Here is a 21,372-nt window from a genome sequence, read left to right on the forward strand (position 1 = left end):
TATTGCTATTCTGTAGTGGAAAAACATAGGAGTGGAAGTCCAAAAATAATTACTTGTAACAACACTGTGTCTGTACATGTACATTTGTTCCGCCAGCCTTTCTCATGATGCTGACGTACAAGTTCTGCTGTGGTGGTGCTGGTGGTGCTGGTGGTGGAAAAGGCTGGGGAGCTAAGCTTCCGGTGTTTTCAACTGTAGATGGTTCTGGCAAAGGCTCACTGATCCAGTACCATGATGAAGGAGCCGGGGAGGTCAGTGGTTGAAGAGGAACTGAGTATAATATGGTACTCTTCAGAAATTCCCGTTTTTGTGAATTCGTTCCCACCAGAGTTCTTTTTAAATGCGTGCAAACTCACTTTGTTTTGTTTCACAATGAAAACTGGATCTGAGGCATGGATTACTTGGTACTGTACGAGGGGTATGGTAACTAAGTCCAAGGTGTGTGTGTGTGTGTGTGTGTGTGTGTGTGTGTGTGTGTGTGTGTGTGTGTGACCCACTCCTCCATGTGTGTGTGTGACCGACTCCTCCATGTGTGTGTGACCCACTCCTCTGTGTGTGTATGTGTGTGTGTGTATGTGTGTATGTGTGACCCACCCCCACGTGTGTCTGCGACCCACCCCTCCGTGTGTCTGTGACCCACTCCTCTGTGTGTGTATGTGTCTGTGTGTGTGTGTGTGTGTCTGTATGTGTCTGTGTGTGTGTGTGTGTGTGTGTGTGTATATGTGTCTGTGTGTGTGTCTGTGTGTGTGTGTGTCTGTATGTGTCTGTGTGTGTGTGTGTGTGTATGTGTGTGTGTGTGTGTGTGTGCGTGTGTGTGCGTGTGTCTGTATGTGTCTGTGTGTGTGTGTGTGTGTGTGTGTGTGTGTGTGTGTGTGTGTGTGTGTGTGTGTGTGAGAGAATGTAGTGATTATTCTCTTCTTCATCTTTTTCTCATATGCAACACTTGGCTGCTTTTAATACTCTTGCTCGCGAGTGTAGCTGTGATGCTGATGCATTGCACCCTGTAGGTTACATCAGCAATTTTTGAATATGGCAAAGATGCCGGCACTAACTCACCTACTCTTGTTGAAAGATACCGTATGATTTTGTAATGTCCACCAACTAATGCAAGCAGAAGGGTTCCTGGCTTAATGTCTGTCCGAGGGGCGGGATATTCACTGATGCATCACCATCCCCGTGAAGCGCCAATCCGAAAGTTTTATAGTTGGGCTGAGGAGGGTCAAGCCCATCAGTGAATACAAGGCCTTCGTTCACATGTTGATGGAGTAATGTTCTCCCCTTTTGGCTGGCACCCCTGCCTCATACTTTGTCCTTCTTGATGCCGTGCGAAGCAAGGCTCTCAAAATCATTGGGATATTTCACGATGAAGTTGAGTGTCTCGGTCTCTTATTTTCACATCGCAAACAAGTTGGTGGCCTCTCTGTATTCTACTGCCTCCTTTTTGGTCTTGCACCTTCTGCCCTCTCTTGGCTCGGCTTCTCCCAGGTTTCTGTAGGGTGCACACTGTATGCCAGTAACCATGTTCTTCTTGACTGTCCAAAATCCAGGCTTACTGCTCACCTGCACTCATTTGTTCTTCTTTTCGTTCACCTGTGGAACCAACTTCCCCAGTCTGTTCAGGCCCATTCTTCCCTTCAGGGGTTGAAGACACCTGCTCACCACAACCTCAGGTCACCTCCCATCCATACACTCTGATCTCTTCTACTCCAAATAAACCCATTCCCAATAACTCCTTTTTCCTAGGTTATTGGGATTTTTCCTCATCTCTCTCTCTCACCTTTTTCTTTTGCTAGTTGTCAGTTTTTTTTCACCCCCTTTTTCTGTTTCATCCCCTTTTTTCTGTTTCATCCCCTATTTCCCCTTCCTCTTCTCTGTTTCATTCAGTTTGTGTGCAGCTTATTCACCCCCATGGGTCCTTCTCCCCCTCTCCTTCATCTCACTCTCACTTCTGCTCTGCTGTTAGTGTTTTCCCCTTTCCATTTTGTTCCCCTACATTCTGCTCTCGCTCTTCCACGAGCTTCGATCATGCCTACTAAAAAGCACAAAGGTATTACACTACCTCCGAACCATCCTGTTAGGGCTGTTGTTCCTTGGATGGATGTTCTTACAGGAACCCGTTCATGTTAAGCATAATGGCAGAAAAATCTTCAATTTATTTACCCAATAGTTCCTGCAAAAGCAATCATTAATCCAATACAGGTGCTCACGCAGAATACCAACACGGGTATGTACTCTGTTTTAGGCGAAAGTGTCTCGGCGAAAGGAGAGACTGGGGTCAGTCGTAACGATGGCCGTCACAGGTCATGCCAACAATCCACTGAAGTCAGGGATTTTGCAATGCAAATGTACTTCCTCACAAACTCCTCTTTTGGAAAGTAATGATTGTCGTGATTTCCGTGTGTTTGCAAGAGCCACTGTTACAACTGAGCAGTCTTGCTTACACAACCATCTGTATGTTGCGTTTAAGCCAGGCCATAAAATATATTAGAATCAAAAGAAACTTTTCCTCATGCAAAAATCCCAAGAATGTCGAACTCACAATTTTGTCTCTGGCAAATATTGGTGTCTGAAAGAATGTATTTACATCTGTGTATAATGTAACGACTGGTAAACCATCATGGCGGCAGTGGGCGGAGCTAAAAATGTGAAAACCTTCCAGTGCACGGAATGGAAAACTGCAACAATTAATTACGGTTGGTTGAATCGAAATCCTTGTCTGAAAAATCTGAAACTTAATATACCTGATCTACTATCCATGTGAGTGGATAATTAAATTCATGACATCATTGGTCACATGGTCTGGCGGCCATGTTGGATTGAAAATATAATTATAAAAAACCTTCTCCAGAACCACTTAACAGATCGATGCGAAACTCCATATATAATATACTAGCAAAGGTACCCGTCAATGACGGGGGTTCGTAGATGTTTGACGTGAAATGAACAATTTCCTTTGGAGTGTGTATTGGTAGAAACGGGAATTCAGTATAAATATTCAGTGAGCAAATGTCACAATGGGTGCAGCTGGTAACCTCGACAACCTTGTTCCATTCTATTAGCTAAGATTTCCAATCCATGCTTGTTGTACCTCTGAAGTACTGCTCGGGATTTAAGGTGATATTATGAAAGCTCAGCTGGGAAACGGGTTTAGGCATGTTTTGGGCCTACCACCTGATGGAAGATCACCAAAGTTCTTTCCATACCCACCGACCACCTCCTGGCACCTATCCCTCTCCACAGCGTTTATTCAGCTTCCGACCCCCCCCCCCCCCCCCCCCTCAATATCAGTTTTACACCAATATCTGCAATATCAGTTTCGCTATATTCCCCACAGCTTTGCCTCCAGCAATTTCCTTTCAGCAACATCGGCTTCGCTTTGAGATATCAGTTTATATTCATCATTGCAACTTGTGATACGACACAAATAGTGCACGGAAAAGTTCATCAAAATCGATTTTGGGAGGAATGTTTTCGAAACATTTAAGGCGTCTAAAGTGTTTTTAGGGTCATAAAGGGGACTAAAGTATTTAAAGGATCAAGGCTTTTAAAAGGGCCAAATGCGGTCTAAAGGTGTCTATGGATGAAATCGCAAAAGGGGGACAAACGTGTCCAAATGGTCTTAAGTTGTCCAAAGTATCTTAAAAAGTCCTTTGTATATATATATATATCTTTATATATAGATATATATATGTTATATATATCTATATTTGTATCTTTGTATCTATATATAACATGCAGATATATATATGACAAGCTGTCAAAACAGTCAGCTGTCAAAACTGACGCTGCCACCATCTGAGTTTTTTCTTTACATCATTCCATAACACCGAATCTGGTCATTAACTCATCCCTAGCTCGTAATCATCGCAAAAAAACAGGATATCTGACCCTCTGACCCAAAATGCACTCAATGACGTGTCGGCGTTATGCGTGATAATGTTATGTGGCATCAAATAATATCAGCAGAAATATCATGTCTCGGGAAATGCCTTGTTTTTCATTGTTACATTTATAAAAAAATAAAATAATAGTGAGGTACCAGTGCTATAGCCTATACACCGCACACAGTACACGTGATCACGAAGACACGAACCCTCCAGCCATCATCATCATCAAAATGTGACATAACATCATCCTAAAGGTGAGCTGCCTCAGGTATATACTCCACACATACAATACAGAAGTTGCCAATACACAATATAATCGTTAATTGCATCAACCATTCACGGTCCTTCCACCGTGCGGGGCACATCCTTACCCAATGACACACAATGAACATGAATACACACTTCTATGACAGACATCCGCAAATACATCTACTCATTCATTCATTCATATACCAGCGTGTGAGTCTCCCAGACATCGCGCGAACACCGGATCGACTCCAACCATGCACCTCCCAACTGAAACTCCCAGACAAAACTCCCATGTCTCCCGATGCAACGTATTTGAATCATACCACGTGACTGACAAACCGGCTCACATTTTATGCGTTTCCTTATATCCGACCAACTTGACACTAACCACGTACAGTCAGAGCATCTTGTGCAACAATCCCCATTCATTCATATACGTCTCACTTCATTCAAAGGAAAAAGGGATTTTGGGACGGGGTGAGTTGGGGTGAGAAGGGTGAGGCAGGGGGGGGAGCAGGGGGGGCTCGCTGCGCAGGGGGGGGTGTTGCCTGAAGCCCCGGGACAGAGCTTAGGGCTTGGAGGGTAGGGGTTTGATCTACCTAACCCTTCCACGGGGTCTTGATCTTCAACGAGCGGCATTAGTCGCGCGTTGGCTTACCTACCTATCTTATTTCCTTAATCACCTCAATCTTCCCAATTAATCCCACCTCATCCTGCACCTGCAATTTGCAATTAGTTTGCCTGCTTCCTCAGGCCATCGAGAGCCGAGAGGCTCGCCCGCCTCACAGCCGCCTCCCTCCACCAACTAAAGATTTTCCAATAAAAATGCTGGGATATTTCTGACAGGCTCACCCTGCCTTCACAGATTTCTAACCTAACTCCGAGAGGCTCGCCCGCCTCACAGCCCTCTAACCTAACTTCGAAGAGGTTCGCCCGCCTCACAGCTCTCTAGCCTAACTCCTCTTACCTGTCCAGGTAACCAGGTAACCTTACTCCTTATTCCCGAGAGATCTCTCCCGCATATAGCCGCCTAATCAGAGATCTCTCCCGCATATATGCTCCCTTTATATGCTAACCGTACCTTACTTTGCCGGCGTCCTGATGACGCTTCTAACCTTACTTTACGAAACCAATCTATTCCCTATCCTCGGCGCCCTCTTGGGGCACCTTACTCCCCTGTCCCGTAACATTACCCCAACGAATCCATAAACAGTCAGTTGCTCCGGAGCCCCAAAACGGCTCGTTCTTAAATTTTGTTCGAGGATCAGGCTCGAGCAGGGAACGGGCAAACGACACCTGGGCGACCGAGTGGGTTCCAATTTAGCCTAAAATCCCAGTCTATAACAAAAAAAACCCCAAGGCTCACCTCACCCGGTCCGATCAAACCAGCTGGTGTTTTTTTCCACTCACTTGCGCCTGGAGCCACGTCCCGAGTCTGCCCGAGCTGACTCCTGCCTGGCTCGCCATTTGACGGATCCGTTGATTTAGGACTCAAGACTCATGACTGAGAGAAGGAACAACTGATATATTTATTTGAATCGTCAAACACACACAAGCTTGTGGAGAGCAAAACACGTCGGACAGAAGCCCACAAAATGACCAACGCTCCAACAAGATGCTCTGAAATAGCTGAACAGGGTTTTGCTTTATATAGCGATCACAATTGAAAGATAAAGGGTGACTCAGCGGCTCACTCTTTGATCTCACCCTTTGTTCAGTAAGGAAAAAAGGGTTTTAACTGAAGACCATGCCTGGCTTATGCCCAGATGAACACATGTCCATAGTTTGGATAAACATTTGTTGAAGGTCAGGAAAAGCACATGAAGATAAGGATAGCCGATCGTAAAAGTGTCGGTATTCATCTGATTGAGTGGTAACGGCTGGTAACTTTATACAATAGAGCCACAGTTAGAGCAGGAACAATAAAGAGAATATGCCAGCACAGTAACTTAACTTCTTAACAGGAAATATAAGTTTAAGCAAAGCAACACATATAAATTGGTTATATTTTGTTAATTGAGCAACATTATTAGCATAATACTGGGAGGAGGATCTCAGGTCCCACATACCAAAATTCTGATAGAGGCTAGAAAGATACCGCTGGTTTCTTTCACAGAGTAAGGGATAATTCCTTATCAGGATAAAAATGAATAATAGTATTAAAAGGATACAGCAATCAATTAAAACAAAGCATATGGTTGGTCATACTTGATAATAGGTCAAACAATAATGGAAAACAAAGGGGAGGGGGGGGGCACAAAGGCGGGGGGGGGGGTGGGGGGGACCTGAAGCACCACATATATATATATATATATATATATATATATATATATATATAATATGGAATATTTTTTTTGTGGGGGTGAACTTACTTTTCAAGATGTCTTAGAACCAAAAGTTCATTGGAATTATGTTGAAATTATTCTAGATTTTGTTAATGTGACCTTCAAAAGAAACAAAAACCACATTTGACATTTCGAAACAAATAAATTGATCCTTGAAAGTGATGTAAACTGATATCGAACTCAATTCATGGACAGTACTGTGTTAAACTTCTGTACGTTTTCCAGAAGTATCTCTTTATTTTGCACATTAGCCCAATTTTTTTTCAACAAAAACAAAAGTTAAATTACGACTGGGATTACGGACAGTAAAATTACAGTTCAGTACTTCGTGTAACCCCCACGAGCATTCAGGAGAGCACGTACACGTTGAGGCATGCTGTTCACTAGATTTGCCAAGGTTTGTACAGGAATCGCTTGCCATGCAGTGACAATAGCCTGCTGCAATTCACGCACAGAGGTCGGCTGCTGGTCCAAGTGGTCGATTTGACGCGTTAATTCTGCCCACAAGTTCTCTATCGGATTCATATCTGGGGACATGGCAGGCCACTCCATATGCTCTACACCACGGTCAGCAAGAAAGTGTTGGATCATGCGAGCACGATGAGGCCGTGCATTGTCATCTTGGAAGACAAAGTTTCCTCGAAAGGCTGCACGAGCAAATGGAAGCAATGTTTCTTCCAGAATGGCCCTGTACTTGAACTGGTTCAGGTTTCCATTCAGAACAACCAGTTCAGTTTTGCCCCCTTGCATGAAAATCAGCCTAAACGGTCACCCCACCACCTCCAGCTTGGACTCTTGGCACTATACAATCTTTGATGTAGGCTTCATGCACTTGTCTGCGCACTCGGACGCGGCCATCTTGACGATAGACCAGAAATCTAGACTCGTCACTGAAGATCACGTGATTCCAGTGTCCTGGCTGCCATTGACGGTGCTCTCTGGCCCACTGCAATCGGCGCTGGCGGTGTTGTCTGGTCAGGCCTGGCTTTCTCAGGGGACACCTGGCATGATAGCCTGCTTGAACCAGTCGTTGGTTGACTAGCCTTCTGGATACAGGCACATTTGTCAGTTGCTGCCACTCAGCCCTAAGCTGATTAGCTGACTTGGTACAGCCATTGCGGACTATCCGGTGCAGCTGGCGATCATCCCTCCTTGTGGTTCTGCGGGGACGTCCTGGCCTCAGTATTGGAGTAGGGACACCCCTCTGCGCATTTCATTTCGGGATCTTTGACACCTGACCTTGAGTGATGCCATACTGCCGAGCAATAGCACGCTGTTTCATGCCGTAATTTCGTAAAGCCACCACTCCATGGCAAACAGCATTGTCGAGCTGACGGACCATCTCCAGAGGAAGCGGCAATAACTTTTGGAGACGTGCAGCAGTTGTTTTCCACTAATACAGAACGCAACAACCCTTGTATACCCGACTGTGAAGCCAATCATCAAATGCACCTGTCCGTACATTTTGCCACGCCACCTGTGATATAAGCCTGTTGTTGACTTCTTGCTGCGACAGACAATCAGTGACGTGGTTCTTTCAACAAATAAATCACCAAAGTGTAAAAGAAACTCACCAGATTGATATACTGAGTTAAGAAAGTAAACCCAAGTCAAGAAAAAAAAAATTCCATATTAAATGCCAAGTCTTTATATATATATAATATATACATATATGATCGACTAGCCATGGAGAATGTACAGGTTGAAATTTTTTCATATTCTCCTTCGTTGACACAACTAAGCCCTAATGTGCCCAAAAATGGTTGTTAGATATCCTAATAATCAATAAAGCTACAGATAAAGGCAATATACAGTCACGTGAAAAAGTAATTACACGCCATGTAAATTTTGACCTTTTCAACATATTTCAACATCCAGGTATTTGATCTTCATTTCAACAATATTGATAGACAAAGGTGATATAATATAACAAATATCATGAAACATTTACATTTTGTAGTCCATTGTATAATTGAAATAAACATAAATGCAAATATCGCATGTGTAAAAAGTAAGTACACCCCTACATTTATCACTACTTCAAATACCTAAAATTAGAATGAGGTGCACCAGCTCAGGTGCAAATGATTAGAACATCGTTGGAGAGGATCTTGGGGGAACCTGTCTTATTTAAACCTCAGACATTTCGTTTGGTTTGCTCTTTGTTGTTGAAGTGTGCGGCGTCACCATGCCTAGATCAAAAGAGCTATCTGAGGCCTTCAGAAAGAAGGTTATAGATGCCTACGAGTCTGGGAAGGGATTTAAAAAGATCTCCAAACAATTTGAAATCAATCATTCGACTGTCCGGAAGATCATCTTCAAGTGGAGAAGATTCCAAACAACTGCCAACTTATTCAGGCCAGGCCGCCCCAGCAAGTTCAGCCTGAGAGCAGACCGCAAGATACTGAAAGAAGTCTCTAAGAACCCCAGAATGTCATCACGGGACCTACAGGTCGCTCTTGCCACTGTTGATGTCAAAGTGCACGAGTCTACCATTAGAAAGAGGCTGCACAATATTTGATCTACATGGGAGGTGTGCCAGGAGGAAACCTTTGCTGTCCAGAAAGAACATCAGGGCAAGACTAAAGTTTGCGAATGAACACCTAGGCAAAGACCAGCACTTCTGGAACAATGTGCTCTGGACAGATGAGTCAAAGGTGGAGCTATTTGGCCACAGTACCAGAAGACATGTTTGGCGAAAACCAAAGACAGCATTTGACGACAAGAACCTGATACCAACTGTAAAGCATGGTGGTGGAAATATATTATGGTTTGGGGCCAGCTTTGCTGCATCAGGGCCTGGGCAGCTCACCGTCATAGAATCCACTATGAATTCTTCATTGTACCAGAGGGTGCTCGAGGATAATGCGAGGCCATCTGTCGGAGAGTTGAAGCTCAACCGAAGGTGGACCTTGCAACATGACAATGACCCTAAACATACCAGTAAATGCACCAATGAATGGCTGAAAAGAAAGAAATGGAGGGTTCTGGAATGGCCAAGTCAAAGCCCGGATCTAAATCCCATCGAGATGTTGTGGGGGGATTTGAAACGAGCTGTGCATGCAAGAAACCCCTCAAACATCGCACAGCTGAAATAATTCTGCATGGAGGAGTGGGCAAAACTTCTCCCAGTCGATGTCAGAGACTGGTAGGCAGTTATAAGAAACGCCTACTTGAGGTTGTTTCTGCCAAAGGGGGCAATACCACCTATTAGAGCCAAGGGTGTACTTACTTTTTCCACTTGCGAAATTTGCATTTACGTTTATTTAAATTATGCAATGGACTAAAAAATGTATATGTTTCATGATATTTGTTATATTATATTGAAGGAGTCCGGACTCCAGCAGAATACGAATAAAGGATGGCAAGGCACAAACTCGTCCGAGAAGATGTTTATTCGTAAAACCAACTCGGGAACACTGAAAAGCCCGTTTATCGGGCTGCATTATAAAGCACAACCCGAAACCGAAACCGAAACCGAAAGCCACGCCTCTCAAGCGAGGCGTGCTTCGGTGGTCACGTGATCCACAGGTGTAGGTGATTATACCCGCACGCGTGGCACGCTTTGGTGGTCACGTGACCAGCCACTCTGGCGCCGTGGATCCCCGCCGGTGACGTCACCGGCTGGAGCAAGGAGATTCTGATGCCGGTTTTGGTTGGGGGACCCATGGGTCGCTACACACGCCCCCCAGAATGGACTTGGTCCAGGGAGGTCAACCTGAGGGGGGCCCGGATGACCCGACTGAAACGACCCCTGGCCAGTCGTGGGGAGGGGGGGGGGGTCCGGTGTGGTGGTGGATGGTCGGGGGGGGGGGGTGTAGTGAATGGAGGGCGGCCGCGCCGCGGTGGTAGAGCCAGCCGTGGCGGCTGGCCGACGTCCATGTGGGCCGGTTTGAGGCGGTCCAGCGAGATCCGGTCCACCCGGCCGCCGATGCTGACGATGAAGGACTTGTTGTCCCGGCGTAGGACCCGGAAGGGTCCGTCGTAAGGTGGCCGGAGCGGCCCCCGGTGTGCGTCGTGGTGCACAAAGACGTACTCCGCCATGCGGAGTGCTGGGGGGACGTAGGAGTGGGGGTCGCCGTGGCGGGACGTTGGCACCGGGGTGAAACGTTGGGCGGCCTCCTGGAAGTCCGTGCGCTGGCGCGCGGCGGACCAGGGGCTGGTGGCGTCGGGCACGAACTCGCCCGGGACGCGGAGAGTCTGGCCGTACACCAGCTCGGCGGTGGACGCCTGGAGGTCCTCCTTGGGGGCCGTGCGGAGGCCCAAAAGGACCCACGGGAGCCCGTCGGCCCACCCATCGTCCTGGAGGCCGGCCATGAGTGCGGCCTTCATGGAGCAGTGAAACCGCTCACACAACCCGTTGGCTTGGGGGTGGTAGGCCGTGGTGCGGTGCAGAGTGACTCCCAACGAGCGGGCGACCGCGCCCCAAAGTTCGGACGTGAACTGTGGGCCGCGGTCGGCCGAGATGTCCGCCGGTGCGCCGAAGCGCGCGACCCAGGTGGCGATGAATGCCTGCGCCACGTCGGCGGTGGTGGTGGAGGTGAGGGGCACGGCCTCTGGCCACCTGGTGGTCCTGTCCACCTGGTGGAACCCCCGCGATGGGGGCAGGGGACCCACCAGGTCCACGTGGACGTGGTCGAAATGCCACTTGGGCACGGTGAAAGGACCCAATGGAGCCAGGGTGTGACGGTGGACCTTGGCCCGCTGGCAGGCTGAGCAGGCGTTGGCCCAGTCGCGGACGTCCGGTCGCAACCCATGCCAGACGAAGCGTGCCGACACCAGCTTCTGGGACACCTTCCGGCCTGGGTGCGAGAGGTCGTGGAGGGAAGCGAAAATGCGGCGCCGCCAGGAGACCGGCACGACGGGGCACGGTCGGCCCTGGGAGACGTCGCAAAGCATGACCGTGCCCGCGAAGGGGATGTCAGCCAAGCGGAGGCCCGTGTCTGCCACCCTGAGCGCCTGCACCGTGCCGTCGGTGGCCTGGTCCGTCGCCATCAGGGCGAAATCCACGCCAAGGTGGACGGCGTTGGTGCCGGCCCGAGAAAGGCAGTCGGCCACGGTGTTGTCTTTCCCGGTGACGTGCCGGATGTCCGTGGTGTATTCCGACACGGCGGAGAGGTGGCGCTGCTGGCGGGCCAACCACGGCTCCGTGACCTTGGCCATTGCGAAAATCAATGGCTTGTGGTCGACAAAGGCCATGAATGGGCGGCCCTCCAGGAGGTGGCGAAAATGGCGGACGGCCAGGTACAGCCCGAGGAGCTCGCGGTCGAACGTGCTGTACTTCAGCTCGTTGGGCAGGAGTTGCCGGCTGAAGAACGCGAGCGGCTGCCAGGCCCCGTTTACCCATTGTTCATGGACCGCGCCCACGGCGTAGTCAGAGGCGTCCGTGGTGAGGGCGATGGGGGCATGGGGCACCGGGTGGGCCAGCAGCATGGCCTTGGCGAGGGCCCGTTTCGCGCCGGCAAAAGCTGCGTCCATGTCCGTGGACCAGACGACATCGTGCTTCGCCGGCTGGCCTCGGAGGGCGGCATACAAGGGCTGCATGAGTTGCGCCGCTCGGGGCATGAAGCGGTGGTAGAAGTTCACCATCCCGAGGAACTCCTGCAGCGCCTTGACGGAGCGGGGGCGCGGGAAAGCGGTGATGGCCTCGACTTTGGCCGGCAGCGGCACAGCGCCGTTCCGGGTGATGCGGTGGCCCAAAAAGTCGATCGTCGCCGCACCAAAGTGACATTTGGCCGGGTTGACAATCAAGCCGTGCTCGCTGAGGCAGCCGAAGAGCGTCCGGAGGTGGAGGAGGTGCTCTGCTCTGGACGTGCTGGCGACGAGGATGTCGTCCAGGTAGGTGAAGAGGAACGGCAGGTCGCGCAGCACGCTGTCCATCAGGCGCTGGAACGCCTGCACCACGTTTTTGAGGCCGAAGGGCATCTGGAGTAACTCGAAGAGGCCGAAAGGTGTGATCACGGCCGTCTTCGGAATGTCGGCCGGGCACCTGGTGGTACCCCCGAATCAGGTCCACTTTAGAAAAAATGGTCCGCCCCGCCAACCGGGCGGAAAAATCCTGGATGTGTGGGACGGGGTACCTGTCGGGGGTAGTGGTGTCGTTGAGGCGGCGGTCGTCACCGCATGGCCGCCATCCATCCCCCGGCTTCGGGACGATGTGCAACGGCGAGGCCCAGGCGCTGCCGGAGCGCCGTACGATGCCGAGGCGCTCCAGCGCCGTGAACTCGGCCTTGGCGACGGCGAGTTTGGCGGGGTCGAGACGGCGAGCCCGGGCGTACACTGGCGGGCCCGTAGTGGGGATGTGATGCTCGATGCCGTGCCTCACCGCGATGGCCGAAAACGTCGGGCGCGTGAGGGCCGGGAACTCCGCGAGGAGACGTGCGAAGTCGTCCGCCAATTGGGAGGGCACAGGAAAACTCGGTGGGTGCGGCCCGGCTCAAGGCGCACGCCAGGGAGCTGAAAGTCTCGGCGTTGATGAGACGCCGGCGTTTCACATCAAGCAGCAGCCCGTGGGCGCACAAGAAATCGGCCCCGAGCAAAGCCATGGGGATGTCCGCCGTCACGAACTCTCAGTGAAAGAGCTGGCTGCCGAAGCGGAGGGCGACGGTGCGTGGGCCGAAAGTGCGGATGGCGGAGCCGTTGGCCGCGACCAATGGGGGGCCGCAGACGGCGGCCCGCCTATCCTCCGCCGAAGCGGGAATGACGCTCAGCTGGGTGCCGGTGTCGCAGAGGAAGCGCCGCTCCGACGCTCGGTCTGCAATGAACAGCAGGTTTCCGGAACGGCCGGCGTTCATTGCTGGGAGGGAACGCCGGCTCGCCCGTTTCCCGACTTGCCGAACGTGCACAGGGGTCGGCATGATCGGGCCTGTCGCCCGAACCTGGCATGGAAATAGCACCAGGCCGGGTCCGGCGGGGGCTCCGATCGACGCGTCGGGACCGGGCGACGCGGCGCCGCCGCTGCCAGTCGTGGCGGGCTCCGGGAAGGAGACTGTGTCGCGGGCGTCGGGCGGGTGGGCGGGAAGGCTCCCGGCCGCCACCCCGATGAGCTGGCTCGCCGCTCCGGCGAGCTGGCTTGCCGAAGCGATCTTGTCGGCCTCCTTGGCGAGGTTGCGGGGGTTTACGATGGTCGTACCTGCCAGGGCGACCCGTACCGGGGCCGAGAGCTGGCGAAGAAAGAGCTCCTGAAACAGGAAATCCGAGGGGTTCTCGCCGAGCAACATGAGCATGTAGTCCATGCGCTCGGACGGGTGCGTATCACCGAGCTCAGGTAGGTCGAGCAGGTGTCGTGCGCGCTCAGCCGGGGAAAGGGCGAATGCGCCCAGCAGAAGTGCCTTGATGGCGTCGTACTTGCCGTCAGCAGGCGGGTTCTGGAGGAAGCTCAGGCAGCGGGCGGCGGTCGCGGAGCCGAGTGCGGTGACCACGTAATGGTAGCGGGTGGCATCCTCCGTGATGCCACGCAGGGCGAACTGGGAGTCCGCCTGCGCGAACCAGATGGCGGCATGTGCTTCCCAGAAGGTGGGCAGCTTGAGGGACACTGAGGTGTCCATTGCCGTGTTGCAAATTCGGGGTCACCAGTGAAGGAGTCCGGACTCCAGCAGAATACGAATAAAGGATGGCAAGGCACAAACTCGTCCGAGAAGATGTTTATTCGTAAAACCAACTCGGGAACACTGAAAAGCCCGTTTATCGGGCTGCATTATAAAGCACAACCCGAAACCGAAACCGAAACCGAAAGCCACGCCTCTCAAGCGAGGCGTGCTTCGGTGGTCACGTGATCCACAGGTGTAGCTGATTATACCCGCACGCGCGGCACGCTTTGGCGGTCACGTGACCAGCCACTCTGGCGCCGTGGATCCCCGCCGGTGACGTCACCGGCTGGAGCAAGGAGATTCTGATGCCGGTCTTGCTTGGGGGACCCATGGGTCGCTACAATATCACCTTTATCTATCAATATTGTTGAAATGAAGATCAAATAGCTGTATGTTGAAATATGTTGAAAAAGTCAAAACTTTACATGGGGTGTACTTACTTTTTCACGTGACTGTATGTGACATGATATGGGTATATGGGCCATAATAGTAGCATGTTCCGTTAACGATAGTATTTTGTTCAGAATGAGCACATGAGGCGAGACTATGCACTCTTCCGAGCGCTGTTCTCGTTTAGGTTCATGTTTTCATCTAATTTAATTCACATTCGGCTCATGGGGCTTCTCGAAGCCTAAAGATGATCTTGGTGAGAATATGAACCGTGGCTGTTTTTACCTTTTGAAAAGCATTTCCAATCATCTTCAGCAATGTCTCGTAACCAGATTCAATGTGTACACAACGTTGTGTATAAAAATGGGGCTTTTTATTTTCTGCCTCAAACACTCTCCCCACACAAAGTTCCTTTTTGTGATATTTCCTCCTTTGCTCACCCACCACACCTGATATGCAATTATTCTTCCATTTTTTATCTGCCTTAATCTTTTTCAACCCGCCTGTGACCAAACCCCCAGACTATGGCAACACTGCCCCCCAATGGCTTTGACACACTGAAGTCCCAGACTTCGGCTGGTGGTTTGGAGAAAAGTAAGGGCTTGCAACAGACCAATGCTACGAAATCCGGGGCCGGAGAAACCGTTAGCTTTGGGCAGCAGTCTGCTTTCACACACAACGAGATAGTATCTGAATCACGAAGGAGTGAAATGGCCGGAGCCAGCGGAATGGTTTCTAGTCCGGGAGTGGTGATCAGAGGACCCGGAGGGGCTACAGAGAAAATCGTTACCATGGGGACCACAATACCTGGTGCTGCTGCCAACATGACAACAGAAATGTTTGGGGTAAGCTTGAATATGCCATGGTTTTGTTAAATAGGTATGGCAGACCTACTCTTGTCACATACTTTAACATACTTTGTATTTATTTTATTCATCCCATGGTCAGATTAAAAACAAACTCAATTTGTCATTACTACTTTCTTCCCTGCACTCCTCAATTACAAGCAGGTATCGTCCATGGATCAAGCACATGGAACTTTCAGTCGAGGAAGTGGTAGTGGTCAAGGTGGAGCTGGCTGGTCCTTAGTGGAAGGAAGTAGGCTCGAGGGAGCTCCTACCCTTGTGAGCCCAGTTTACCTGAGTTCACCTGGCCCAGTAACGACTCTGTCACGTGATGGAGGACTGGGACACTGTGTGCAACGTGTCGAGGCTCCCATTGCCATGTCACCCACGAGCACGCTTCGCTACCAGGAGGTCAGAGGTCGATCGGATCTCGCCCAGAATGCACACCTGCTCGTCTCAGAGGTAGATCCTCCGCTACAGCAACACATTCTGTAATAACATGAAAGTTTACTTCACCATTTCCTTTATTAAGCACAACAGGATAAGTGCTATGGGGTATTTCATAAGTGCTATTTTAATGATGTAGCATGTTTTACATGAAGAATCTTCATTGTACATTATGCAGTGGATGGAATATATAATTACCTCCACCACTGAAGGTGGATGGAGGTTATGTTTTCACCCCTGTCTGTTTGCCTGTCCGTGGACAGAATATCTCAAAAAATATTGTGGACGGATTCGGACAACATTTGGGGGAGATGTTGTGTGTATGTCAAGGAGGAGTTGATTAGATTTTGGTGAAGATCTGAATCTGGCTACTAGAATTTCAGTGATTCCTCACCATTGAGTGATAGGGCTAAAAACGATATATCGCACAATATCTCAAAAAGTTGTGGATGGATTCAGACGAAACTTGGTGGACCTGGTTGGGTGTGTGAGAAGGATGAATTGATTCGATGGTGGTGAAGATCTCAATCCAGATCCAAATGAGAGAATTTTTTTAATTTTCTAACCGATTCTTCATTGAGTGACAGGGCTAAAAACGAAATATAGCATGATATCTAAACTAGAGCAATGCTCGACAGTGTCGCCAATATGCCTCCGCATAGTCCCACAATGGGTAGATGCCCTCATTCACTGTCCTAAAAATAAACAAGTTTGATTGAAATCCCTTCAGCTGTTTTCAAGTATCACATTTTCACCAGCCATGACAGGTTTCACATCGATCGGTGAAGCAGTTTCAGAGAAGGGATTTTTTTTTTAAATATCGGCTTTCAAGCTAATATGGCTGCCATACCACATGACACATGACCTTAAAAAGTACACCCTGCATATGCATGGGCAGGGGATCACGCTTGTGAAGTTTAGTGTTGATCGGATAAGGTTCGTTTTTCTATCCAAGATGGCTGCCAAACCACATGACCGATGACATCATCATTTTCAAACTATATGCAACAGTGGTGTTAGATGCTATGTGTAAAATTTCGCATCAATAGGGTAAGCGGTTTCAGAGATATAATTATTTAATATTTTCCTTCAATCCAATATGGCTGCCACACCATGTGACCAATGATGTTTTTGTGATCATCTTTTAATCGCCTTGCCTAGTCAATGACATATGTAAAGTTTCAAGTCAATCGATTTGGTGGTTTGGGAGACGATTTTTGTTTAGAGGTTTGAGGTTAAATCCAATATGTCTGCCAAACCATGTGACCTATGATGTCATAAATTTAATATTTCAATACAAATGGGTCAAAGATCATGTGCATGCAATATTTCAGATTTTTAGGATAAGGAATTCGATAAAAACATTTTGGCTGGTATACCACTTCACCTATGATGTCATCATTATCATGGTTTTGTTCCCCAATGGGAGTACTTGACAACGTGGCAAGTTTCAAAATTTTCCACTCAGTGGTTTCCGAGAAATATGTATTAATTATTTGCGTTTAATCCAAGATGGCTGCCATACCACGTGACCTACAACGTCACAATTATAAAAACATTCTGCATGGGTGCCACTCCTACCCTGAAAGTTTTGTCTCAATCGGACATATGGTTGCTGAGAAAAACGAAGTTTAGCCCGGACGGACGGACGGACGGACAACCCGAAACCACCTTCTGGGGCAGAGGCATAAAAAGTTGTCTGACTTTTGACAAAATTTTGTGGATGAGTTTGGTAAGTGACAAGAATAAGCCGATTAGATTTTGGTTCAGGTCCGAATCCATATCAAGCCTATCAGTGGGCTACAAAATGTAAACTGTTCAGCCTGGCGGAGATATGCTCTCTAACGAATACCATGCTAGATACCCTGCAATCGCGAAGCGAAAAGCGGAGTTAAGCATTCATGTGCGTACGTGTGCCGTGTGGTGTGTCTGCATTTTAAAAATTTATTTTCTCGGCAACCGTTGGTCCAATTGACATGAAATTTTCACCACAGAAGGGCCTCCTCCTGTAGAATCTTTTAATGATTATTATGACGTCATCGGTCACGTGCTATAGGCGCCATCTTGGAAAAACGTTACACCTCTATATCTCCCAAACCGCTGAATGGAAAAAATGGAAACATTGCTCATTGTCAAGTACTCCCCATGGGGAATAAGATATGTTGATGATGATGTCATCAGTGCCTTAATTATGACGTCATAATTCGACAAGTACAACGCTTGATCTGATCAGTATGAAAAATAAAATTCATCTGCAACTGTTAGTCCGATTGGCACAAAATTTACAGAATATGAGCGACTCCTCCTGTGGAATTTTTAAAATGATAATTATGACGTCATAGGTCACGTGATGCAGGTGCCATCTTGGAAAAATCGAAAAAAAGTTGCACCTCTATGTCTCCGAAACCGCTCCATGGAATTTTTTTTTGAAACATGGCTCCTTGTCAAGTACTCCGCTTGCGGAATAAAATATGTTATGATGATGTTATTGGCATCTTAATTATGACATCATAATTCCACAAGTACAACGCTTGATTCGATCAGTATGAATTTTTTTTCTCTGCAATTCTTAGTCCGATTGACACAAAATTTTCACCATAGGAAGGCCTCCTCCTGTTGAATATTTTAATGATTATTATGATGTCATAGGTCACGTGGTACAGGCGCCATCTTCGAAAAACTTCGCACCTCTATATCTCTGAAACCACTCCATGCAAAAAACTGAGACCTGGCTCATTGTCAACTACTCCCCATGGGGAATGAGATATGTTAATGATTATGTCATCGGTGCCTTCGTTATGACGTCATAATTCGACAAATACAACATATCCATCCGATCATTATTTAAAATATTTCAGCAACTGTTGGTCTGATGGACACTAAATTTTCACCATAGGAGCGCCTCCTCCTTTAGAATATTTTAATGATATTCATGACGTCATTGGTGATGTGTTACAGGCGCCATCTTGGAAAAACCGAAAAACGTTGCACCTATATCTCCAAAACCGCTCTATGGAAAAAATTGAAATGTGGCTCATTGTAAATAACTCCATATGGGGAATAGGTGTTAACGATGTCATTGGTGCCATAATTATGATGTCATAATTCGACAGGGACAATGCTTAGTCTGATCAGTTTTAAATTTATTGAGCATGATCTATGCAACAATTATATCAGAGAATATAAATTTATGATGTCATTGCTCACATGGTCTGGCAGCCATATTGGATCAAAAAAAAAAAAGAGTTCAAAAACAGAAAAGTTGGCTCACATCAAGTTGACTTCGCAGCGTAAGTATTCTATGAATACCATCTAGTTTATCATGCAGTGATAATGAGAGTGAGAAGATGGTAGAAAATTTACCACAGGGAACATTAAAAAGAACAAGGGAATCAAACCTCCGTTTTTCGTTCCACTGGACAGCGTTGACCAAACGATGTCCATGAACCAGCTGTCTAGAGTCCCTAATGTTAGACATCTGGACCTGTACATTAGTGCAACACCAAGTGGACATTATTCGTTTTTGCCAAATCTATCTATTTACTCCCCGAGTGTAAAATTATTTTCTCTATTATGTTCAAGTTTTTTAGCCCTTCTCCCGCACAGAGGGAGAGGGTTTTGCAATCACGTTGTTGTGTGTGTGAGTCTGTCTGTGGGTGTGTCTGTCTGTCTGGGCCATAACATTTTTAACCTTGTCATCAAATTTTTAACAAAGCTTTATTCTGAGAATATGGAGAAGACTAATTAATAATTTGGTCAAAAGGTCAAAGGTCAGCATCACATGAAATCATCAATTTTCATCTAATTGATCTCAACTTTTAAGAATTTGCATATTTGGTCACTGAATTGATTCACCAATCACAATCTAGAAGCCGATTTTAAGGTCAAAAGGTCAAAGTTTAAGGTTGAATAAAATCGTCAATTTTCAAATGATTGACTTGAAATTTGAACAGCATTTGCATATTGGGTCACTGAAGTATATTGCTTTTGAGGTCAAAAGGTCCAGGTGGCCTAAAATCGTCAACGTTTTTGTATTTTTTAGCCGTATTCGTCATGTTGAGCGTATGGAAGAAGACGAAGTCTGAATACAAGGCGGATGTGGACGTGCTTTGCATTTTGAGATTCTTTCTAGTTTTAGCAGTGTTTTTTGCTTTGCGGCCTTGTAGATGAGTGATTACATTTTTTGGGATTGGGGAAAAGTATGAAAGGCAGGAGATAATGGATGAGGTTGGGTTTGGGTCATTTTTTGTGTAAATATGGTATGGTACAATGCTGTGCTGTACACTCTGATCGTATTGCACATCAATGTACATTTTTAGTTTCTACTAACATGTATCATTTGTACTTCAAAACTTTGATTAACCACGGTGTGAAGGAGAGAAGTTAGATGTGCCAGAGGTTGTGCGGATGAGGTGACAGTGGCGCAGCCCTTTTTTGGCAGATGAAGAGGGTGGCAGACGCAGACCCACAGCTTGCACCAAGCGAGACCTTGCTGGTCTATGAGTGGGAGGGTAATGCCACCCCAGTGGACAACCTTTCCCTCTGCTCCGAGCTTCTTGAAGATCAGCGAAAGCTCAGCAAACAACCACTTGGATCATCAAGCCCTACGCAATGAAAACCTTTTCCTCTCACCGACCTTCCACCACCTGTATCATTTCTACCCATATGGTATTATATGTATCTATCTATGCTGATCCTGGCCTGTTTCTACTAATTTGTGCTGACCAACCTGACAGGCTAAGCTTGGTGTTATTTAAAAAATACAATAATCAAATCCATAAACTTTTCATGGATTTCATAATTCTTCCCAGAAGGAGCTGTCAGCTCACATTATTGGCACAATCCGCCAGATGAAGTAGATTATGTCCTTTAAACTTAAACCCGAGTAGGATTCATTAGTACTTTTTACCATGTCACTGTTTCGGCCATTGCCTAAACATGTCATCCTCTCTCCACCTGCCAGACACCTCACAGCTTGACATGCTACGCTTACTAAGTTGTCATTATTATTTGTGTTTGGGTAATTTTTTTTATGCTCTGCACTATGATAAGATGTTTAAAACTGCAATTTCCTTGTTTTTTTGTACTTTTAGTAGAGCTTTGCTGAGATGTGGAATGGGGAGCCGAATAAAAAAGACGTTTTTCATTCAATAGATATGAATATATAATTATTTTTAACAACACATGCTTGCTGCACCATCCTCAAAGGGCTCTCCGTCTCACCGAGTCAACTCGTGCTTTCTTTCAATAAGGACGAGTCTGTTGACTTGGCCAAACCCTCAAGAGTGAGGCCAAGTTAATGGGTCAATTGCAAGGGATTATACGGTCGTTCAAGTCATTAAGTGGTCGCTTGGAAGAGACTTGCAAGTGACCCTTTTATCTATATATCCAAGTCGCCAGATTTCTCTGTCCGTTCATCCCTCTGCGTTATTTTGGCGTTACATCTGGGACGTTATTATGACGTTACGTCTCGTGCTACGCTAGGCCTTTACAGCGGTGTACTATTCATGACACATTGAGAATAATTCCTTTTTGCAACTTGGAAAATAAAAAAACGACGTAATGTCTGATCCTTGGAAACATAAAACGAATTCATAATATTTTTTTTGCCGAATAAGTT

General features: G+C 47.6%; 1 protein-coding gene across 8 annotated transcripts in view; it reads left to right on the top strand.

The window, feature by feature from the left end:
• The window catches only part of LOC137431868 (B-cadherin), a 129,327-nt gene extending 108,424 nt beyond the window's left edge, over nt 1-20,903 (top strand). Inside the window, exons 14-17 of one of the 8 annotated variants that reach the window (XM_068123655.2) lie at nt 97-251; nt 14,982-15,305; nt 15,468-15,767; nt 19,795-20,903. In XM_068123655.2, coding sequence (XP_067979756.2) covers nt 97-251; nt 14,982-15,305; nt 15,468-15,767; nt 19,795-19,812 — 797 coding nt within the window. In that variant the 3' untranslated portion in view covers nt 19,813-20,903. The remainder of the gene's footprint in view (nt 1-96; nt 252-14,981; nt 15,306-15,467; nt 15,768-19,794) is intronic. The other 7 variants (XM_068123657.2, XM_068123656.2, XM_068123653.2 and 4 more) reach the window with 7 other exon arrangements.
• Nucleotides 20,904-21,372: the final 469 nt, after the last annotated feature.

The sequence above is a fragment of the Myxine glutinosa genome, chromosome 7 (genome assembly GCF_964187855.1).
Source record: "Myxine glutinosa chromosome 7, kmMyxGlut1.1, whole genome shotgun sequence".
NCBI lineage: Eukaryota > Metazoa > Chordata > Myxini > Myxiniformes > Myxinidae > Myxine > Myxine glutinosa.